Source organism: Barbus barbus (assembly GCF_936440315.1).
Source record: "Barbus barbus genome assembly, chromosome: 38".
In the NCBI taxonomy this organism is placed as follows: domain Eukaryota; kingdom Metazoa; phylum Chordata; class Actinopteri; order Cypriniformes; family Cyprinidae; genus Barbus; species Barbus barbus.
This window is the reverse complement of record NC_136716.1, coordinates 24024520-24047669: the sequence shown is the minus strand read 5'-3', so window position 1 is coordinate 24047669 and position 23150 is coordinate 24024520. Positions and strand designations below refer to the sequence as shown.

Genomic DNA, 23150 nt, shown 5'->3' with positions numbered 1-23150 from the left:
TTGACGTGTCGTCCTCACCTGCTGGTGGCTGACAGCACACTGTCTCTAATTGCACTGCAACACTGCTCAAACTGACATGTGAGAAAATAAGCTGTATGTCCAGGACACAAAGCCAGACTGAAACCACCACCTTCACATCTGCCAACATCTCAGTCCGGAAAACAACCAACCTACAACCGATCTGGGGGAAAACAAGGCCTTACTCAACCTTATCACGCACAATGCTTCCAAACAACTATTAATATCTATTTAAATTAAGAATTAATTTCTATTGGTCAATGTGTTTATGCTAATGAGCTTCTGTTTGATTGGTGGCAAGCACTCCATAGCCAATTAATTCGTTTTCGATTTTCTGCTTCGCTCAACTCTCTCAAAATGCTCATTTGAGATGTCAAGCACTTGCGATGTCAATCGGCTCTTCTTTGCAAAGATGAATATATTTCAGTTATTTGTTGCAGATTATGGATGCTTTGACACAAGTCAATGTGTCTAGAATTGAATTCCCAAAACCGTTTTTTTAATTCATATTTAATTTGAAGCGGGGCAAACAGCTGCCCCGTGGTGAGCAGGAGGTCACATTTTGCCCACTTCAGCAGGAAAAAGGGCCATTTTGATTGTATTTTATACAAATACTGCCATTTCTATGAGCTGGTTCTGAACGGGTGAGTTGATGGAAAAAACTGCTTACTACACAAACGTTTGGCAGGCGCTTGGTGCGCACGCTGTTTCTCGGCTCAATATTTACACGCTTGTTTTAAGTCCATTGTTTTTAATCATTTATCTTTGTCAAAAGCAGCCCTCAAATGTCTGTTATGCAACACAGTCTGTGCACTTGTAGCAAAGCTTTTATTCATGAGGGTCTACATGGAAAGCAGCACTGTTTCTATGGCTCATACTCAAGGTTAGGGATTTGAACAAAATCCAAGCCTAAAATATTAAACTCCAGCGAATAATTCATCCTTCACCATTTGAATAAAACCTCAAACACCTTGTTGGGGTATTATTTTTCTAAGCAGGCTTTTTTAAGCATTTTCTCTGGCATGCGATGAAAAAATCCACACCACAGGACTAGAATCACCCTAACGACCACACAGAACACCCTAGCAACTGCATAGGAATGTGCACAGGAGAGCAGTAATTTAAAGTCAAAATGAAAGGGCATTCATTATTCAATAGCAACAAAAAAAGTAGGTGAATAAATTACACTTTTCTTATGTACTGTATTTCTTGTTTTGGTTTTCATGTGTATTGTTATTTGCTATTTTTGCTGTAAATTTTATTATATTAACATCAACCATTAAAAAAAAAAAAAGGAAAAAGCTTAATTTGTTAAAGCTAAATGTTAACAAATAGAAACTTATTATAAAGTGATAACAAAAGTAGTAAACTTTTAGTAACAAATAACTATCCGTAACTACGTCAACTAGCAGTCATTATAGTATTAGTTCACTGTCTGCTTAATATCTGCTAGCACTTTATTTTGATGGTAAATAACTTTGCAAGTACATGTTAACTACTTAACTCTACTAACCCTAACCTAACACTACTAACACTCTAATGAGAGTCAGATGACATGATGTTGTAAATGAATGAGAGTTAGTTGAGGACTATCAAAATAAACTGTTAGCAGATATTAAGCAGACAGTGAACTAATACTATAATGACTGCTAGTTACATTACATTACAGCACTTTATATAATTTTTGATTGCCATTTATACCAGAAACCTGATATAAAGTGTGGATTTTGGGCATAATACTGCTAAGTGGTTACAGTCTGTTTGGTCTCTGATTTCAAAGAACTTAAAACATCAGCATAGTGTGGTTAATAAGTTATCAAAGAACTGAAATAAAGTATTTCATAGAATTATAAAATATCTAAGCAATACAGCGGCATGCCCTAACCTCAGCAATACTGTCAGAATATCCGCTGATTTATCTTCCCCGTAAAACAACTAATTGGAAAAAACACTGAGAGTAAAAATTAGGCAATAAAAAGAAGCTTTCAGTGGGAAAACAGCCACGTTCTGTCACATAACAACACTTCAACCTTCACTGCAGTGGCAGGATATCTGAGTGACACACCGACTAATTAAAATTCCCAAATATCATCAGCCTGACAGCAACAGCCTTCAACTCCTCTGATGAGAGGCTGTACTAGAAAGGTCCTTCTCTGTGCAAACATGCAAAAAGATGCCTTCAGAAATCAATTGATCTATTAAAGTAACTGGGTCGTTTAGAGATCTGAGCGCTGGTTTAATTGCCCATGAAAAAAAAGGGAAAAGAAAATGTCATCGTGATGATTTGGCACCAACACAATAATCAAAGGAAGACTTATTCTGAGTAATTGTGAAGTTAGGTTGTGTTTCTCGCTCAAATTCAGCATCTGATATGAATAAATAAATAAAGCTGACACTTTGAGGTAGCACGTTTGAAAAACAGCCCAAGCCAGGTGCCAGCCGGGGAGACCTCATTTATTTTGAACATCTTTGTTTAGCTAAAATCTTTTAATTCAGAGCCAGAAAAAAGCCACTCAATCTGAGCAGCATCTTTGTAATGCTAATAATTAGTTTCATGTACCCAGATCTTTGACTATCAGCACAAAACGTAAACAGTCACAGTCTGTTTAGTCTTTGTGCCAAACACCAATTTAAAGTAAACTAAATTAGATGTTTAAATGTTGATCTATCTATTCATCCATCATAATATAATATAATAATATTTGCGTGACACACATATATATATTAAAATTTTGATCAGGCACTAACACTTATCTGATATGGGGTGGTGATGGCGCAGTGGATAAGACACATGCCTTTGGTGTGAGAGACCCGGGTTCGAATCCACTGTGAGACACCAATGTGTCCCTGAGCAAGACACTTAACCCCTAGTTGCTCCAGAGGCGTGCAACCTCTGACATATATAGCAATTGTAAGTCGCTTTGGATAAAAGCGTCAGCTAAATGAATAAATGTAAATGTAACACTTGTGAGATCCATCCATCCACCCATGCATCCTTTTTTAATAAAAGTCAATTTCATTACAAAAATAGTTTTGTCAGGTAAACTAGAATTTATGCAGTATTATATTATTAAAGAATACAATAATTTCAATAAAAATATTTAAGATCAATATTTAATCAATAAGTAGACATATTAAAGGTCTTAAAAATAATAGTGACATACTAAATATTTTCCAAACCACCTAATGTCAGGGAACTGTTGTGTGTCTGTCATGTGTTCCTGCCCCTTGTGCCCATATTTGGTTTGTTTCCTGTCCTTGTTAAGCGTAATCATTAGTTAATTCTTGTCTAGCCGTGTTCGTCTCGTTATCTATGATTTACCTGTGTATATTAGTCCTGTCTGTTCAGTTAAACTTTGTCTGGTCTACTCGTTATCCCCGGTGTTTGATGTCTGTGTCTTGCTCTGCCTTGTCTTGCCCTGCCTTGATGTCCCCAGTAAAGTATGTTATTTGAGTTTACATCCTCGTCTGCGTGTTCCTGGTTCCTCCCTCGTGTGTGCACCGTGACAGAAGACCAGACCAAAACAGTAAGCGGCGCCCCTTCACCTCGTTTTGTTTTCCGTTTTTTAAAAGTCTTTTGTTTGTTCCTGTTTGTCTGTCCCTCGCGGCATGGAAGTCGCCGCTCGTCATCCTGCCTTAGCCCGCGTCAAGTGGGCGTGGGAGTTTGGTGGGATCACCACGAGTGCCGCGAGTCCGCTGGCCGCGAGCCCTGAAGTCAAGCCCGCGGGATCGCCGCTGAGTCAAGCCCGCCGATCGCGGGAGATATCCGCCGCTGCCCGCGGCTATCCCAACCTCGCCGCTCACACCGAGCCCGCCGTTCGCGGGAGTTCACGCCGCCGTCCGCGGCACACCGAGCCCGCCGTTCGCGGCACACCGAGCCCGCCGTTCGCGGGAGTTCACGCCGCCACCTGCGGTTCACCCAAGTCCGCCGTCCGTGGGGAAAGCCAACCCACCGTCGGCGGCTTCACCGTGCCCGCCGTTCGCGGGAGATCAACGCTGCCGTCCGCGGGGAAAGCCAACCCGCCGTCGGCGGCTCCCCCTGTTCACGCCGCCGTCCGCGGCTCCCCTGTGCACGCCGCCGGTCCGCCTCTGACTCAATGCCCGCCGGTCCGCCTCTGACTCAATGCCCGCCGGTCCGCCGCTGACTCAAGCCCACCGGATTGCCGCTGACTCAAGCCTGCCGGTCGCCGATACCCTCTCCGTGGATCAAGTCCACATGTCACGGCCAGGAGAGCCGTGTTTGTGTTTGTTGTGCCCACAGGAACATTTTAAACTTACCTTGTCATGCCATGTCTTGTCTTGTCCATGGAGACTCGTCTGGGGCAGGCGGCTCCTTGAATTGTGGCCATGGAGGCCAGTCGCAGCCGCTTGCCCCCCCTGTCGCAGAAGTGGAGGAGGTTGCTGAGGGACCCTGTGAGGGCCCCTGACTCCTCGTCATGCCCAGAGGAAGACTCAGCTTCCTAGCCAGCCCAGGAGGGCTTCTGGTTCCTGTGGGATGTCCTGTCGTGTTTGTCTGACCCTGGAGGGTTTCTGTCGTGTCTTGCACTGTTTTGTCTGTCTAGCCCCGGAGGGCTCCTGATACCCCCTGGATTCCCCATGGAAATTTTGGGGGGGGGTAGTAGAGCTCTGGGTGGAGTGGGTGGGCCGAAGAAGGATGCCATGGCCACAGTTACCACCTGCCATGGCCTCCTGAGCTCCCTGCTCCGCCATGGGTCCTGTCTGTCTGTTCCGCTCTGGAGGTCCCCGTCCTGTGGTCCGTGTCTGTCCTGAGAGGCCTCCAGAGCGCCCACCCCCCCTCCCCGATGGAACTGTTAAGGCTCGGGACGAGCCTTTCGGGAGGGGGGAGTTATGTCAGGGAACTGTTGTGTGTCTGTCATGTGTTCCTGCCCCTTGTGCCCATATTTGGTTTGTTTCCTGTCCTTGTTAAGCGTAATCATTAGTTAATTCTTGTCTAGCCGTGTTCGTCTCGTTATCTATGATTTACCTGTGTATATTAGTCCTGTCTGTTCAGTTAAACTTTGTCTGGTCTACTCGTTATCCCCGGTGTTTGATGTCTGTGTCTTGCTCTGCCTTGTCTTGCCCTGCCTTGATGTCCCCAGTAAAGTATGTTATTTGAGTTTACATCCTCGTCTGCGTGTTCCTGGTTCCTCCCTCGTGTGTGCACCGTGACACCTAAAACAGTGTCTACAGCTGTGGTAAACAAACAAACAATCAAATAGCACAGTAATAAGCTGATGTGGGGAAAAATGAGTGATCATCTATTCAGAAAAACAAGATATTGGCTGAAATATTTACACAATAATGGGTTAATAAATAAATCTAGAGGTTCAAGATAACTGACGTTAACCAGATATCCAACAGATAGTCCACTTTATTGTCTGCGATATTCATTATTTAATTATAATTTCTGTCCATCCAGTTTAGATGAGCAAAAATGACTTTAGATAAATCCCTGAAAGACCCACTAAAAAAAAACAATCTTGCTCTCCATGTCTGTCGTTTCCTCTGTAACAGGGCGATTGTTGGTCAGAATAAGTTGCAATGTGGACTTACATCAGATTTGTTCCCTCTCAGTACTAAATAAAATAAAATATTCAGTTTAAATTTAATATCACTTAATGCTCTCATTAAATGCCTGAGACATACTGGTGTCTTTGCTTCAAACAAAAATGAAAAATAAAAATGGTGAAATACAGAACATTTTCCAAACCAGACCAAAGATGTGACCACAGAGTTGTGATAAAAACCACACCGTGAGAAATAAAAACCACTTCTACTCTTGAGTACACCGTGAGAAATAAAAACCACTTCTACTCTTGAGTACACAGTATGTAAGCAGAGCTCTTCTCTCCTGAGCACCAGCAGGTGTTAAACTCAATAGGAGGCAGAAGTGTTGAGGGCCACGGTGTGGGCAGCCTGAAGATCCTGCTGTTTGCCTGAGGCCGATCTAGAGCTAAGGCAAACAATACCATATGTGTGTGAATGAAAGAGAGAGGAGACAGAGAAATGCCGCTAGCTCTTTTCTTCAAGCACCACTCATGTTTTAATCCAGACCACCAGCCTTCATTTCTATACTGATAAATATCACGGTCATTAGAGATATTAGATTAACATACTTTAAAACTGCAGTTTAAAAAAACAATGAAAGTTAAGCTATTATATACACATATACATATATATATATATATATATATATATATGTGTGTGTGTGTGTGTGTGTGTGTGTGTGTGTGTGTGTGTGTATATATATATATATACACATATATATATACATATATATATATACACTCACCTAAAGGATTATTAGGAACACCTGTTAAATTTCTCATTAATGCAATTATCTAATCAACCAATCACATGGCAGTTGCTTCAATGCATTTAGGGGTGTGGTCCTGGTCAAGACAATCTCCTGAACTCCAAACTGAATGTCAGAATGGGAAAGAAAGGTGATTTAAGCAATTTTGAGCGTGGCATGGTTGTTGGTGCCAGACGGGCCGGTCTGAGTATTTCACAATCTGCTCAGTTACTGGGATTTTCACGCACAACTCCTAATAACCCTAATAATCCTTTACAAAGAATGGTGTGAAAAGGGAAAAACATCCAGTATGCGGCAGTCCTGTGGGTGAAAATGCCTTGTTGATGCTAGAGGTCAGAGGAGAATGGGCCGACTGATTCAAGCTGATAGAAGAGCAACTTTGACTGAAATAACCACTCGTTACAACCGAGGTATGCAGCAAAACATTTGTGAAGCCACAACACGCACAACCTTGAGGCGGATGGGCTACAACAGCAGAAGACCCCACCGGGTACCACTCATCTCCACTACAAATAGGAAAAAGAGGCTACAATTTGCACAAGCTCACCAAAATTGGACGGTTGAAGATTGGAAAAATGTTGCCTGGTCTGATGAGTCTCGATTTCTGTTGAGACATTCAGATGGTAGAGTCAGAATTTGGCGTAAACTGAATGAGAACATGGATCCATCATGCCTTGTTACCACTGTGCAGGCTGGTGGTGGTGGTGTGGGGGATGTTTTCTTGGCACACTTTAGGCCCCTTAGTGCCAATTGGGCATCGTTTAAATGCCACGGCCTACCTGAGCATTGTTTCTGACCATGTCCATCCCTTTATGACCACCATGTACCCATCCTCTGATGGCTACTTCCAGCAGGATAATGCACCTTGTCACAAAGCTCGAATCATTTCAAATTGGTTTCTTGAACATGACAATGAGTTCACTTTACTAAAATGGCCCCCACAGTCACCAGATCTCAACCCAATAGAGCATCTTTGGGATGTGGTGGAACGGGAGCTTCGTGCCCTGGATGTGCATCCCACAAATCTCCATCAACTGCAAGATGCTATCCTATCAATATGGGCCAACATTTCTAAAGAATGCTTTCAGCACCTTGTTGAATCAGTGCCACGTAGAATTAAGGCAGTTCTGAAGGCGAAAGGGGGTCAAACACAGTATTAGTATGGTGTTCCTAATAATCGTTTAGGTGAGTGTATGAGAGAGTGAGAGAGAATAAATGGCAATTTTTGGGTGTACTGTTCCTTTAAGATGGTGTTTGTGTGTGTGTGTGTGTGTGTGTGTGTGTGTGTGTGTGTGTAAAGGTGGCTCTGATTAGCATGCCAATGATTCTGAGATTTCATGTTTGCATGCCTTCAGCATGTTTTTGACCATGCCATTCATAAGCTCGCTCATGAATATTACCTTTCCAATTACCCTCGGCTCCACTATAATGCGGAATTGACTAGAGAACATAATCAAACTGAATATCCGTGGAAGACAATAATTTAGTCCATTTAGCCTCCTCTTCCCTGCGTACAAAATAAATTTGCACCTATAAATCCAGAAATGAAGAGGGAAGGAAATAATATTTATTTTGTAGCGCTTGTGTAATTCCATTGAATGCCTTAAAAAGTCAAAGGTGAAAAAAGTAAGGCAGCATGTTCAAATGTGTTTACTTTTCACCACAAAGCAGCCATTTAGATACAAAGAGCTAAAGTACTTCCATAAAGACCCATTTGCTCTTTTACAGCACTTGTAAAGATGGGAAAGTGGTATTATTACTAAATTTGAAGCACTTTGGGTCTTTGTTCACAAGGGGGCTTCACTTACTCGCAGTCTCTCTACAGACACAATAAGAGCAGCGCATGCCAAAATCGACCACACATTGCAAGAGCTGATAATTCTTAGACCGGTAAACAGTGGCGTGCCCCAGTGGAGGGAGATTAAAGAGCGAAAAAACGTGTGAGAAGTAGACAGAGAGAGAGAGAGAGAGACTTGGAAAAATTGAGTAAACTCGATAGGAAATGAGCGGAACTCACAATACTAAGTCATTCTGTCTACCAATATAACATTGATCTGCTTCACTTCTGTTTTTGCCCTACTGATCTTGAGACATGGGATAAAACTTTACCAGCAATTAGTTTTAAAAGCAGCATCATTTGCACTCTAATTAGAGATTAAGAATTTTCTCATCACAAATGTAACATTGTAACTTCTTTTTTTTCTAAAATCACATTGCATTATAATTTTCTACCCCTTAAAAGATCCATTTGTTCTTAATAGTTCATCAAGATTAAAATTAAAAAGTGCATCCAATTAATTACACATTATGCTGATTAATTTAACTCTTTGAATGGACAAAACAGCTTTAAATTGGTTTCATTTAAATAGATTTTAACTTCTTTATTTCCTAAAATTACATAACATTATCATTTACTATCCCTAAAGCATCTGTTAATGTATATTAAAATTATTAATTGTTAATCAATAAAAAAATGTATCCAATTAATTAAATGCAATGCTCATTACATTAATTGATTTTGTGTATCAATATTTGTTAAGAAAAGTATCCCCAAATGAAGATATTATTTTGGATTATAACTCTAATAAAACAGCTTTAAAAGTCAAAATATTGTTTTATTTGATATTGTTTTATATCAGTCCATTTTGTAATCAGGTAATCTTTAATCAAAATCTAATAAAAATTTTAAATTATTGTACAAATGCTTTAAAGGTACATTAAAGGTACATTTGGCTTCTGCATCAAAACTCATAGTTTTTTTTTTAGCATCTTACGCCATGAGCGTCACCTTTTTAAGAAGCTGAGGCAAGTTAAAAGTAGAACAGATTTGAAAAACACATACATTGTGCATGCTTCCTCCAACTGCTCTATGTCTAGCTGATTTAGATTTTGTCTAGCTTGCTCTCATTAATTAAATTGATAACCCTAATTAAAATAAATATGAACTTTAATAAAAATTTTATAAAGTATCCTTCAGAAACTGATTTCTAACCCCCTTTTTCCCATCCTTTCTTCAATCCCCTACTGGTTTCAGGGTCCAGATTTGGACCCGGGAGCAGCACACCTTGGATAAGAGCGATCTCCATGGTAACCTCCAGCCCGAAGCCATCTTTGAGTATTGCATTAAGGCCGTCGGTTCAGGAGTTTAGGGAGCTGGTAATTCATTCGACAGCAACAGGGACTGAACTACTGTGTGAGGTTAGACCCATAATCCCTAAAAAGGAATACCGGTGCTCTTCGACAGTGAGGGACAGCGATGAGGGAAATAAACCGTGCCGACCATGCTTGAGTTGTATTTTGGAAATGCGGTGGCTGGAGGAGTACAAAAACTTCACCAGTCACTTTAAAGTTCACCCAAGGTGCTACAGAGTCACAAGAAGTCATATTGCCACAGGGAAGAATAAAAGTGCCAGTTCATGGAGGGTCTAAAGGAACAACCAATGCTGGAAAACACATTTAAAATGAACATAAACAAGATTTATTGCATGTTGACTTAAACCAATGAAAATGAATAAAAACAAACCAATATTCTTCACGTCATATACACTACCATTCAAACGTTTTTGAACAGTAAGATTTTTATTGTATTTTAAAGAAGTCTCTTCTGCTCACCAAGCTTGCATTTATTTGGTCCAAAGTACAGCTAAAACAGTTATAAAAAAAAAAAAAAAAATATATATATATATATATATATATATATATATATATACACACACACACACACACACACACCGTGTCTTGCTAAAGTAATCATACATCTTAATTTTTTTTCACATTTTCTTATGTTGCACACTTTGTTGCAAACTGTTTAAAATTTTTTAAAATAATCCACATCAATCTACACTCCATACACCATAATAGTAAAGCAAAAAGCACATCTTTAACAACTTTGCAAATTTATTAAATATATAAAAAAACTTAAATGATTCAATTGCATAAGTATTCATAGAAATTTAGCTCAGGAGCATTCATATTGCTTGTAGATGTTACTACACTTCGAGGGAAGTTAAGCTGTGGGTATGTTGAATGGGTATGATTCGGAAAGGCACATGTCTTAATAAAAGATCTAACAGCTGATAATGCATATCAGAGCAAAAACCAAGCCCTGAGGTCAAAAGAACTGCCTGTAGAGCTCAGAAACAGGTTTGTGTCAAGCCACACATCTGGGTAAGAGTTCAGAAAAAAAATTCTTCTTCATTGAAGGGTCACAGAAGCATGTAGTCTGTGGTCAATGGTACTTTGAAACCAGGACTCTTCCTAGAGCTGGCCTTCTGGCCAAATTGAGCAATTGATGGAGAAGGGCTTTGGTTAGAGTGGTGACGAAGAACCTGATGGTCACTCTAGTTGATCTCCATGATCATATGTGGAGATAGGAGAAATCTACAGAAGGACAAACATCACTGCAACACTCCACCGGTCTGGGCTTTATGGCGGTGTGGCCAAACTCAATCCTCTCCTCAGTGAAGACACATAAAAACACACATTTCAAATTTACAAAAAAACACCTAAAGGACCCTGAGAGTCTGAGAAACTCAATTCCAAACTCAATTCCAAACCTCAATTCCAAGCTTCATGTTTGAAGGAAACCAGTTCTGCTCATCACCTGCAGAGTACCATCCCAAAAGTAAAGCGTGCTGGTAGCAGCCTCATGCTATGTTTTTCAGCAGCAGGGACTGAGGGACTCATCAGAATAGAAGAAAAGCTCAATGCACCTATTGAGATAGCCTTAATAAAAACCTAGTCCAGAGCATTCAGAACCTCAGACTGTGCAGAAGGTTTATCTTCCAACAGGACAGTGACCCTAAGCCCACAGCAAGAGTGGCTTATACACAACGTTGTGAATGTTCTTGAGTGGCCCAGCCACAGCCTGAGATTGAACCCAATCAAATATTTCTGGAGAAACCTGAAAATGTGCATCTGCCTCCATCCAATCTGACAGAGCTTGAGAGGTGAAGAGGTGAGGAGAAGAATGGCAGATAATTGCCAAATGATGATGATCAAAGCTTGTCGCATCATACCCAAAAAGATTCACATTGACAATAATAATAATAAATGTTTCTTTATCAGCATAATCAGCAAATCAGCATATTATAATGATTTCTGAAGGACCATGTGACACTGAAGACGAGTAATGACGCTGAAAATTTAACTTTGATCACAGGAATCAAAATCAAATCAAATAGAAAGCAGTTATTTTAAACAGTAAAAATATTTCACAATATTACTGCTTTTGCTGTATTTTGGATCAAATGGTGAGCAGAGGAGAATAATAATAAAAAAAAAAACATTAAAAAGAAAACATTACAAATGTTACTGTTCAAAAACTTTTGCCTGGTAGTGTAGATGCCCAAAACACAGAACAAGAGCAATAAACAACTCTAATGTTACGGTGACATTGATTATTGAAAGAAATGCCATTACAGCTCATTGATTTAACTTCTCAGCACTCATTAATCATGCATAAGGGATTTTACTTCCGTCTGCATCTAAATGGTCATCAATCGTCTCTCTTAAGCTTGCAGTCGACATTTAATTATAACCTAAATGTTGGTCAACATCAACAGGGAAGATTATTGATCATATAAGAAGATTCTCTAGTCACCCCCCCCCCATAAAATTGCATACATATTTAAAGAAACCCTAGAAATGTCAGGATATTCATGGTTTACAGAGCTTTTTGAAATATTTGTAATGAACATACATTTTTCTAGTCTAAAATATTTAATCAGCTAGTTGCTCTTTGTGAGTTCAGCGTCTATAAAATGATATTTAAAAATCCTTGTCTGATAATCACAAACAACTGGAAAAGTCATTGAAATGCATTAGTCAAGATGTGTGGAAATCCTAATGGGCTCCTGTTAATGTGTGCAGTTTAATATTCTCTTCCATTACACAAAGTAGCATTCAGAAGATGTTCACTGTGCATGCCATTTTCATGCAAGCTATAATGAATCCACATATCCATGCTTTTTAGGAAATTCTAATTTTCATTGACTGTAAAACACGCAAATATGTAAATGAAGAAATTAATGTTTTTTGCATCCTCCATCCATACCTTCATTGTCTTTTATTGTAAAGTTAGGGTTGGCAGGAACTCCTCCGGGAAAAGAGAAGGAAAATCCCTTTCCATTGGCGAAGTCATCTTTATCCACAGCCGTGATTGTCTGAATGACCTGCCATCAACAGAACAAAATAAGAAGAGACATGACAAACACTTTCTTTTCACAGTGAACTTTCTTAGATTTGATTTAGCTTTTGGGTCTCTGGTGAAGGTTGACTGATAACGTTTTTCTACTGTAGTTAAGATGCCTGTATTGTAGAGTATATATGGATTTCACCAGTTTCCCATGTGGAAGACCCAAATCCTAAATAAAAGTCTAATTCAGCAGGGTTCAAAAGTTCAGAACATAGTTTTGCTTGATTCTTTCTATTCCCCCTCCTCTCCTCCAGAGAAATCTCAGCTGGCATCTCAGTAGCTGTAGGATGCTGTGTGCTTTGTGTGTGAAAACCAGCTGGTTCGTTGGTCCGAGTTGTCTTGGAAACACGGCAAGCATTTGATTCCTTGAGTGTTGTATATTATGAGTTGCACATCCCTGTGCTTTACTCCCTGCAAAGAGCAATACCTTCCAACTGAAGAGGTTCAGACTGAAGGAGACCTTCATTGGATTGCCTTTCACTTGTGTGAAACCAGAAATAAAAAAATAAAAAAAAAGTTTGACAAATTTACAATGCCATCTGTTAAAATTAACGCTTGTGAATTACTGGAAATGTTTTTTGAATAATTTTGTTGTTATATCAATGTTCAATTAATTTATTTTAAATAGAATAATTTATAGAACAATACTCTGAAAACAGATAGTCCTGCACTAAACCTCACACTATTGGTTGAGGATAATAAACTATATAACATATAACATAACAAAATACAACACAATATAATCAGGCGTGACCCCGAATAGTCAAAGATTTGATGCTTCGATAGGATAAGCCTTATTCGACCACCAATCTCATAGTCGAATATTCACAGAGGTGTTACAAAACGAGGATCATGCCATTTTGGCTATATAGGGGTGCTCAATGTCTGATTTCACATTGAACTACCGGTTTTCTCCCAATAAGTTACTATACATTATATTATGATGATGCTGTAAATAAGAATGTGAAAAGAAATAAGCTTTTAATAAATATTTTTAACGTGGCTGACAGAGGAGCAGCAGGGATATAAATCTTTAACAAGACTTAAATTGACACAGACACAGTGAAAGACTGGATGTTTTTTTGGATCAGATTTTAATTTCAACCGGTTCTAGTTATATTTTTGGATGCTGTGAACATAGGCGCTGAAAAACTCAAGATATTATCTATTCACTATCATACTGGCGAATTAGATCTGACAAATGTATATTTGTGTTTGTGCACTGGAGAGAATCAAAAGGCTTATTTTTGTCCAGTGCAGGCTCACGAACCCTCTCGTTATAACAAAACTTCATGAGATCGCTTAAGTAAAACGAGGGACAGCTTCACATATTTAAGCGATCACGTGGAGCTTATGTGGCAGTAGGCTATGCTTCAAAGTCTGAAAAATTAGCAGGATAATTGTTCATTTCCTCTGTGAAAATCTCTATAGAGTTAAGAGTAAACATGCACATGGGCTTCATTGAATACTTATTGCATCTGTTGATTTCATCTTATGTGTGGATAATTTGGATTAATTTAGTGCAAATCTTCAGTTTCATCAGCACTGATAAGTAATAAACAACATGATATGAGGCCGGCCAATGTTTGCTATCTATTAATCAAAATATAAAACATAATTTACTCTGTTAGTATCTGAGAGGCGTCCGTTACACATTTTCCCTGACGAATGTCTGACTACTTGACTCTTGGTAATGTATTTTGCCCCCAGACCCAAATATATGATTTGACTACAAGTCGACTATCGGCAAGATTCGACAATTCTGATTCGACTATGTAAATCCTTAGTCGAGGACACCCCTAAATATAAAATATAATATGATATAATGCTTAAAGCTGAATTTCAGTCTTCAGTGTCACATGATCCTTCAGAAATTATTCTAATATTATGATTTGCTGCTTAAGAACCATTTCTTAATATTATCATAATAGTACATAATGTTGAAATAAGTATTTTTTCATGATTCTTTAATGGATAATTGTTTTTTAAAATTAATTTATTATTTAATTAATTTATTTTTTTTATAAATGGAAATATTTTATACCATTATACATGATTTTAATGTTACTTTTTATTTATTTATTCTTATTTTTATGTATTTCTTTATGTTTTATTTTTTGTAAAGTTTTGGAGAAAGTAAATTTAAAAAGACGACAACATGAATACTTGTAACTCAGCAAGACTGCATTCATTTGATCAAAAGTGACAATAAAGACATTTTAAAACCATTATTAATTTTTGAGCACTAACTCTGCAAAAAAAAACAATATTAAAATGATTTCCGAAGGATCAAGTGAAACTTAAGATACATATATGTGACCCTGGATCACAAAACCAGTCTTAAGTCGCTGGGCTATATTTGTAGCAATAGCCAAAAATACATTGTATGGGTCAAAATGATCGATTTTTCTTTTATGCCAAAAATCAGTAGGATATTAAGTAAAGATCATGTTCCATATTTCGATTTTTTTGCACCCTCAGATTCCAGATTTTCAAATAGCTGCATGTCGGCCAAATATTGTCCTATCATAACAAACCATACATCAATGGAAAGCATGTGATGTATAAATCTTTGAAAAATTGACCCTTATGACTGGTTTTGTGGTCCAGGGTCACATATATACATAAACAACAGCTGAACTTTGAACCAGCATAATCTTCAACCAGCATACTTAGCAACACCAGATCAACAAATGATGTGACTCTGGGGGCGGGGCCATCTGTTTTCCCAACCAAAAGCAGGCAGGGGAGGAGTTTGCAACACCTGTTTGAAAATGCTCTTTATTTTTTCAGTCAGTTTGATGATTCTAGTGGTGCAGAAAGTACACATTGCACTTAAAACACATGAAAAGTGCACAGAAGCACTTTAATGTGCTACTCCCGTAATGTAGTGTGGATAATTTCTGGAATTGGATGTACTGTTTTATGTTGGGAACACAGGGGATATTAAAATAGGCTTGACCTCATATGTCCTTCATTTTCTCTCGCACTCATCCCTCTCTTTCTTTGGGCTGATGGTGAAAAACAGCATTTCAAAATTAAATGGAAAAGTGTGGGTAGGAAAATAGGAGCGTGCTTTAGTGAGTCAGAGCTGTCACGCTTTGTTGATCAGATTTTTATTCTCATTGAGAGATGATTAGCATTCATATAACCCCCTTCCATTTTTCTATTTCAGCCCCTCTAAATATTCACGCTTTTTTTCTCCACACCATTCATGGCAGGGAACTATGGCGGTTTGTTAGGGAGAAATACATATTTATGCATTACATGCATATTAATTATGCTTATTACTAAGTAAAAAGCAGTTTGTATCATTTACTTTATTTGTTAGGTTCATTTTAAGGAGACTCATCTCCCTTGATTTCACTGACAGGGAATGAAGGCGAGACAGAGAAACAGTTCGACTGTCTTGGCACTTGCCTGTCCTGCTCTGGTGCTTTCACAGATGATGATCTCGTTTTCTGTGTTGATAATTGGAGGATTGTCGTTCACGTCCAGGACCTGCACTGTAACAGGCACTTGGCTCTGAAGACTGGGATTGTCTGAAAACAAGAGAAAACATTGGAGCATGTGGAAAAACATCAGATAGCTTATCTGAAAAAAAATCTGAGCTACAAGGAAAGTTCTTCAGGAACATCAAGCAGCTTTTGTAAACAGAAGATAATGGAAATGGAGATTCATCTATCCATTAAAACATTAATAAACCCATCATCTCATCGATCCATCCCTTTATTCATACATTAAACCTATCTGTGGTGCATTTAAAATCACTTGAAAATATCACATAAGAAACTTTACTTCCCATAGTTCTGAGGATATTAGATGGTTCAAAATTTTTTCACATTGTTTCATTGATTCTGTATGAAAATCTGCAGAAACCTAAATCAGAATAACCATATGGTTCCATGTGGACTGGGACATTATGGAACTGGAATGTAGTTTTGCTGAATATCAAATTACATAAAAAAACAGATAAACAAATAACATGGAAATAACCAATTAATTTCTGATTAGCAAACAGAGGTTATGCAAATTTCTATCAAGTCTGTCTCAAAAGAACACACATCTGAACTGTAATTTCTTGGAGAAAAGCAAATTTGCATGCACTCCTTGATCCCTGGGTGGGATCCGGCTAATTTTGTTTACAAATTGGCTAAATCATCTAATAGCAATTCTCAGTGAGTCGCACCCATACTGATTAAATTAATTTGAATCAAAACACTATAAATGCAAAAAAAGCAGAAATTAACAAGACATTATAATGCTCATAAATTAAAAAAACAGGTCCACAACAAGGATATAAAAATTATACAGTGCAATTACACATTGAGTAATTAACAAGATAAACTACATTCAGTTTGCGTCTTTTGAACTCACTTTGCATCGTTTAGACTCACATATCACAGTTTTTTTATTAACTATGATATAAAAAAAAAAAAAAAAGACAGACAGACAGACAGGGGTAGATGGGGTTTTTCTACAGACCTTCCATAAGCTCAAAGCTCATTTCTCAAAGGAATCTACATCTGAAGAAACCACAACAATGTACGATTTCATAAGTGTGATCTCAGGAAAACTTTAAAAAAATATATATTTTAAAAGAAAAAAAGAAAAGTGCTCAGCGGTGACCACCCACTCCTCCATAAAGCACTGTGAACAATGTAATCGAGTCAATTTATTTGCACTGTCAAACTAGGAGTGACAACTGAATTCTACAGCTCAATTCAGGAAGTGACAACTGTTTACAAAAATTCAATACAGTGTATACTGAACTGAACAACTAGCTGTTAATGCATATCATAGTGTCTCTCTTCTGTATGTGCGGTATGCAAGGAATGTCTCGACTCATTAGTGTTGCCAAACTTCCAAAATGCTTTATCTTGGAAATAAGCCACATACCAAAATATCACAATCTGTCATTGTCTACTTTATTAACTCCATAACTTAATGTTAGCTTTATGTTAACTCCATTATGATAGTTTTAGGAGCTTATAATAAGAGGACATGGCAACACTTCAAGAGTGCACTCTGCGAAGCTGTCTTCAAAACAAAAACAAAACACGATGGCTCTGTTGATGGTGGTTTAGTTATATTTTTTAACACTTTTCTTTAAGAAATTTTGAACCAAAACAAGTTGTGTCTCACTGTTGTGGTCTATTGTGACGTGAGCTGAGCATAGGCTGTCTAAGATCTGGCAAAAAAGCCAGATCTATCAGTTTTATAATACAGAACTCTCATGCACCACAACTAGACGTAGCTAATAAAATAACATGATATATGTCAATGGCAGAGTTACTGTTAAATGCAATAAATGTGCATATAATTGCTGAGATGCCTTATAAGCATCCAGGCCAAGTGAGTTCCTCTCCCTTGTCATCTTCACTAACGAGCACTCTTAACATGAATGCACACCCACAGTGGGACCGCAAGCGAACATTTCTCAGACTGAACATTTATTTGCCTTAACGGCAAAGCCATCGCCATGGCAACAAACACACCATTAGCTAAAAATTAAAAAAAAAAAAAATACTCAATGTATCTTTGATTGCATACGACAATGTTAAACACAAACACATCAAAACAACATCAGAAATGTGATTTGGTGTTCTGTCATTTTGCTTATTTATCTTTAGGGATATTTGTTTTGTGTTTACACAGAGGAATATTGTATTGCATGTCCATAACTCAGATTTGATTGTGATTCTCAGAAATGTTCAATTTCATATTCAAAAGACAAATGAGACAATTGTTCACAAAAAGTAAGAGTATTGTATATCTTAGATAATGTGGTTATAAAATATACCTTCAAAGAACAGCAAACTAAAGCATCTGCCGAATGCATGTATGAATTGAATTGGATGAGAAACGTTGAACAACGATCTGAGCACAGTTTGAGACAGTTAAGATCTCTTCTGAGGCTCTCGAGGAGGTTATTGTATATCTCTGAGCAGCAGATTAATGCAAAGTCTTCATTTGATCTCATTGGTGACCAGGGAAAATAAGTGAGATATTAAAGAGATGTGTGATTTTTCATTCACATTCTGGATAAATGTGGAATATGATTATCATACAGAAGACTGAATGTGTGTCATGCTGGGTGTAAGGGAAATTATTCTGATATAATCTGCAGCAGAAGAGTCACATGATTCCATTTATATTACCGCCTGTGATTTTTATCATGATAAAAATGGGAGATTATATATTCCCAATCTTTCCCTGTTTTTATTATTTTGCATGAGTGGGTTTGTTAAAGAGGTATTTCACTCAAAAATGTAAATTCTGTTGTCATTTCCTCACCCTCATTTTATTCCAAAACTGTATTACCTGCTTCTGCATAACACAAAAGGTGACTCTGCAGACTGCATTCTGCATTTTCCATTAAATTAGAAAGCATCAAAAAAGGCATAAAATCAGCATAACAGAATAAAGTTGTGAGCTATACTACACATCTTCTGAAATCATATGATGAGTGTTGTATGAGGAATACACAGTAAAGTAATAAAATCCCCAACAGTGACCAATTTAATCCCCTAAAAACTCATCTTTAATACAATTACATATTTTAAAAATCTTTTCATTTCAGTTCACCCATTCCAGTAGGGAAATAAATACAAAGACATGCATAATTTTTACACTGCATCACAAAACGTCTTCTTCCAGTCACTAATTTAATTGCTTAAAAATCATCTTTAATAATCAAATTACATATTTAAACATTTTTCTAGTGATATTTTATTTTATTTTATTTCAGAGGGAAAATACATACAATGACCCATGTAGTCATAATAATAATTATTATTATTTTACAATAAAACAAAAACATTATTGTTAATTATGGATACAATATTATTACCAAGTACTGTATATATGCCATCAGTTCTGGAAAAAATTCTCTAATTTTAGAGGTTTCGTAAAATTACTTCAATACAACTGTACACCCTGACACATTAATATGCAAATTAGTCCCCACCTCCACAGTGTAGTGTAGTAAAATCTGCACAATGGCAAGTGTCAATATTGGATTAATTCAGCCTATCATGTTTGAACCAGAAACTGATTTATGATGAAGAAGAGGAAGAGCAAATTATACAGGGTCGTCTACTAGTCCACCTATAAGAATAGTATTTATGTATCGATCTACATTGTCAGACATGCAATGGTAATTGATATCATTAACCTTTGGCATCACAAAGCTAATAATGTGTTGCTAATGTTACACAAACCATGTTCCCATTCACTAATTATATGCAAAGCCCCGTCCCACAAGTTGACAGGATTGATTACATGCTTGTGGTGTAGGAAACGGGTATCAAACTGCTTTTTTGAGGCTGTCTTGTTAAGGAGCAAATGGTGTTGACTGATGAATTTACACATGGTTTGTCTAAGCGTATTAAGAACACCAGCTAGACATGTTAACAACATTAAAAATTCATGTTGACCACAGGAGAGGCTTTAAATCATCTAGCATGTTTAAAAGAGTGCCAATGTCCAGTCAGTGAATGAATCATTCTTTCAATGAACCTGGTTCAAAAAACTAGATCTGAAAGATTCAATCATAAATCAGACTGAATTGGTTCAATTATCTGGATACAGCAATTAACAGTTCACTGGAGGGGAAGATTATGAGTGAACAACATCTAAATTCAATCTAAAAAACATCTACATTCAGACTGTATAGCTGCAGAATGTAGCACACAAGCCATTTAGATGACTTTTTTACTATTTTACAGTACTTCTGAACCCATTTTGAAGCTTGAAAGCTTTCGGCCCCATTCATTTTAATTGCATGGGACCCCCACCACCACCAACCAGCAGTCTTCATTTTTCTTTTTCCACAGAAGAAAGAAAGTCACATGGGTTTGGAACACCACGAAGGGTGAGTAAATAACTACAATTTTCCTTTCTGAGCTATTCCTTATGTGCTTAGAGGTGCAATCTTTGACTATTAACAGTCCTGCGGAGTTGCCTTCACAGCAGCGGGAGGGCGAGCGATTTTCAAAGAGAGAAAGCGAACTGCAGTCTGTTTCTTGTGAGTGTACGAGGCGTTTATTGCCGAGACTGTCTTGGCAAACTAATTTGCGACTTATTAAAGCTCAACCAGCATAGTTTCTGGTACCTACCTTCCTCTGTTGCCATGACAGTGATGTTGTGCCAGGGCGAATCCTCGCGGTCCAGGAGCTGAGTAGTTCTAATCACTCCGCTGATGGATTCGATATCGAAATACACCTCTTTGTCTTCTCTCCGCTCAATGAAATACCTAAATATAGAAGAGGGAGCATGAATACTGCATGAGCCTTTCCGTCTTTCACCCCTCTACATCATGGCTGTGGCATTAAGAGCAAAGACAGCTGGGATGGGCATAATTATCCAAAAGCTTGTATTGCTATACATGACTGGGTCATGAAACCCGGCCAACTTCATGTGTGGCGAGATTTACGGCAGGACTTCTAGACTTTACAAGTTCAGCCAAATAGAACATATTTTTACATAAATATAGTTAAAGCTGCAGTCCGTAGGTTTTGCCTCTTTGTCGCCATCTCTGTTTGAAAACCTGGAATTGAAGTTACTTGCGGAATTATCTTCATTGTGTGGGTTGTGAGTCGGCACGGCTCCAGCGCGGATGAATCTAATGTTTTGAGGTGAATGTGTGGATGTAATTCACCGCACTGGTGTGGATATTCACTGTACTTCAGAATCACAGATTCTAGCCTATGTCTTGGACTATATGACCCAAATAAGAATTTTCACCGTATACTGCCATCTGAACAAGTAAGTAACAAGTCTGACACGTTTGTTCTGCCCAACTGAGGAAAAAAGTATTACCATAAATCGCGCTACCAATGGTGAATAAATCTAATGATCGGTTAGCTCATATCACATCGTGCAAAGTACTATTATTGTTATACTTTATTCTCAAATTATTATTGTCAACAACATCAGCATTGCGTGACTATGCGTATAGTGTGTATTAGAGTGTAGATTTCAATTTCTGTACAGTCTAATATCTAATTGTCATACCATTCGAATTTCATGTTAAGAAATCATTTTAACCCAAAAAGCAAACTATGCTCCCTTCGAACTAGTTTTCTTTAAAATACAAATATTGTGTAATCTGTAATCAGAAGCACATTTAAAACTGGAATATAATAAAATTCATAATTCATAAAATTCATAAACCTTTCTGGATTACAATCCGCCATAAAAATAATAAATGTAATTATTCTAGCTGCTGTGAGAAAAGGCTGTAAACGATCTGCCACCTGCAGGATCCTCACATGTGATAGCCTAGTAGCAGGGACGACTTCTTTATGTTAACAGACATGACGTAATGACGCAGTGCCATGCTCGAATTTCCATCGAAAACCTACCCGTACTACTCAAATTAGAAAACATTATTATAAGCTAACCGTCGTGAATCGGGCTAAAGTAAGGCAATAGTTTTGAACACCTGCTGGTTATGTACTTGCTATGTAATTATTGATTTCGGATAATTTTTAACTAAAAAAAGTTACGGACTGCAGGTTTAATTATACTGAATTTTACTTATTTTTTTACTGAATTGGTCCAAAGTCAGAGTTGAAAACGTCTTGAAAAAATGTGTATTAAAAAAAAAATAAATAAATAAAAAAAAAAATAAAATGATATACAGTATACAGTATATATACAGTATATATATATATACAGTATATATATATATATATATATATATATATATATATATATATATATATATATATATATATATATATATATATATATATATATATATATGCAAATTATATAATATCCAAGGTACACATTTCTAGTAACTGTGCAGATCATTCTCATATTATATTTTCAGAAAGTTTTGGAATATTTGTCCCCAAATTTGTCACACTGAGCTTTTGGCCTGTCGGATATGCACATTTTGATTGCAATCTTTAAGGAAAAACAATAACAATTACATTTTTAATAATATTTCAAGTGTAATTTCTTCTTTGTAAAAGGCAAACAAGTTGATCATACTGATTTCACAGTTAAAGATTCATTAGTTTGAATATACAGTACATTGAACCAAAAATGAGAATGATGTGTTCCCTTTTGTCACTACCGAAACAATGATGACATGTGTCGGTCATGACTGTTTCGGTAGTGACAATTTTATGGGATAACACCCCCCCCCCCCCCAAAAAAAAAAAAAAAAATAAATAAAAAAAACAACAAAAACAAAACAAAGATGTCACTACCGAAACTCCACCAAATGTTTCAGTAGTGACTGTTTCGGTAGTTACAATTTTAGATACTTTTGTACCTTAGCTAGCACAGCCCTGAACAGTGGTGCACATATAAAAATTAAATGTTATGGAATAACTCCCAGAAAAGTGTGCTTACAGCTACATCTAAAAAAATTTGAATATCGTGAAAAACTGCATTTTCAAAATGTGAAATTTTCATATATATTTTACATTCATAACATGTAAAGTAAAACATTCCAAAAGTTTTTTTGTTTCAATTTTGATGATTAGAGCTTACAGATCATTAAAGTCAAAATCCAGTATCTCAATATATTAGAATATTTATATTTGAGTTAAACGACCATCTCTACAGTATAAATTCCGGGTATCTCTTGCTCTTTGAAAC

At 37.4% G+C, this 23150-nt stretch overlaps 1 protein-coding gene across 1 annotated transcript in view; it reads right to left on the bottom strand.

Moving 5' to 3' along the window:
* LOC306857467 (cadherin-18-like) overlaps nt 1-23150 on the bottom strand; it is a 101516-nt gene that overhangs the window by 9072 nt on the left and 69294 nt on the right. Inside the window, exons 8-10 of the mRNA XM_079397425.1 lie at nt 20651-20787; nt 15951-16072; nt 12390-12507 (exon numbers count right to left, since the gene is read on the bottom strand). Of these exons, the coding sequence (XP_079253551.1) occupies nt 12390-12507; nt 15951-16072; nt 20651-20787 (377 nt within the window). The remainder of the gene's footprint in view (nt 1-12389; nt 12508-15950; nt 16073-20650; nt 20788-23150) is intronic.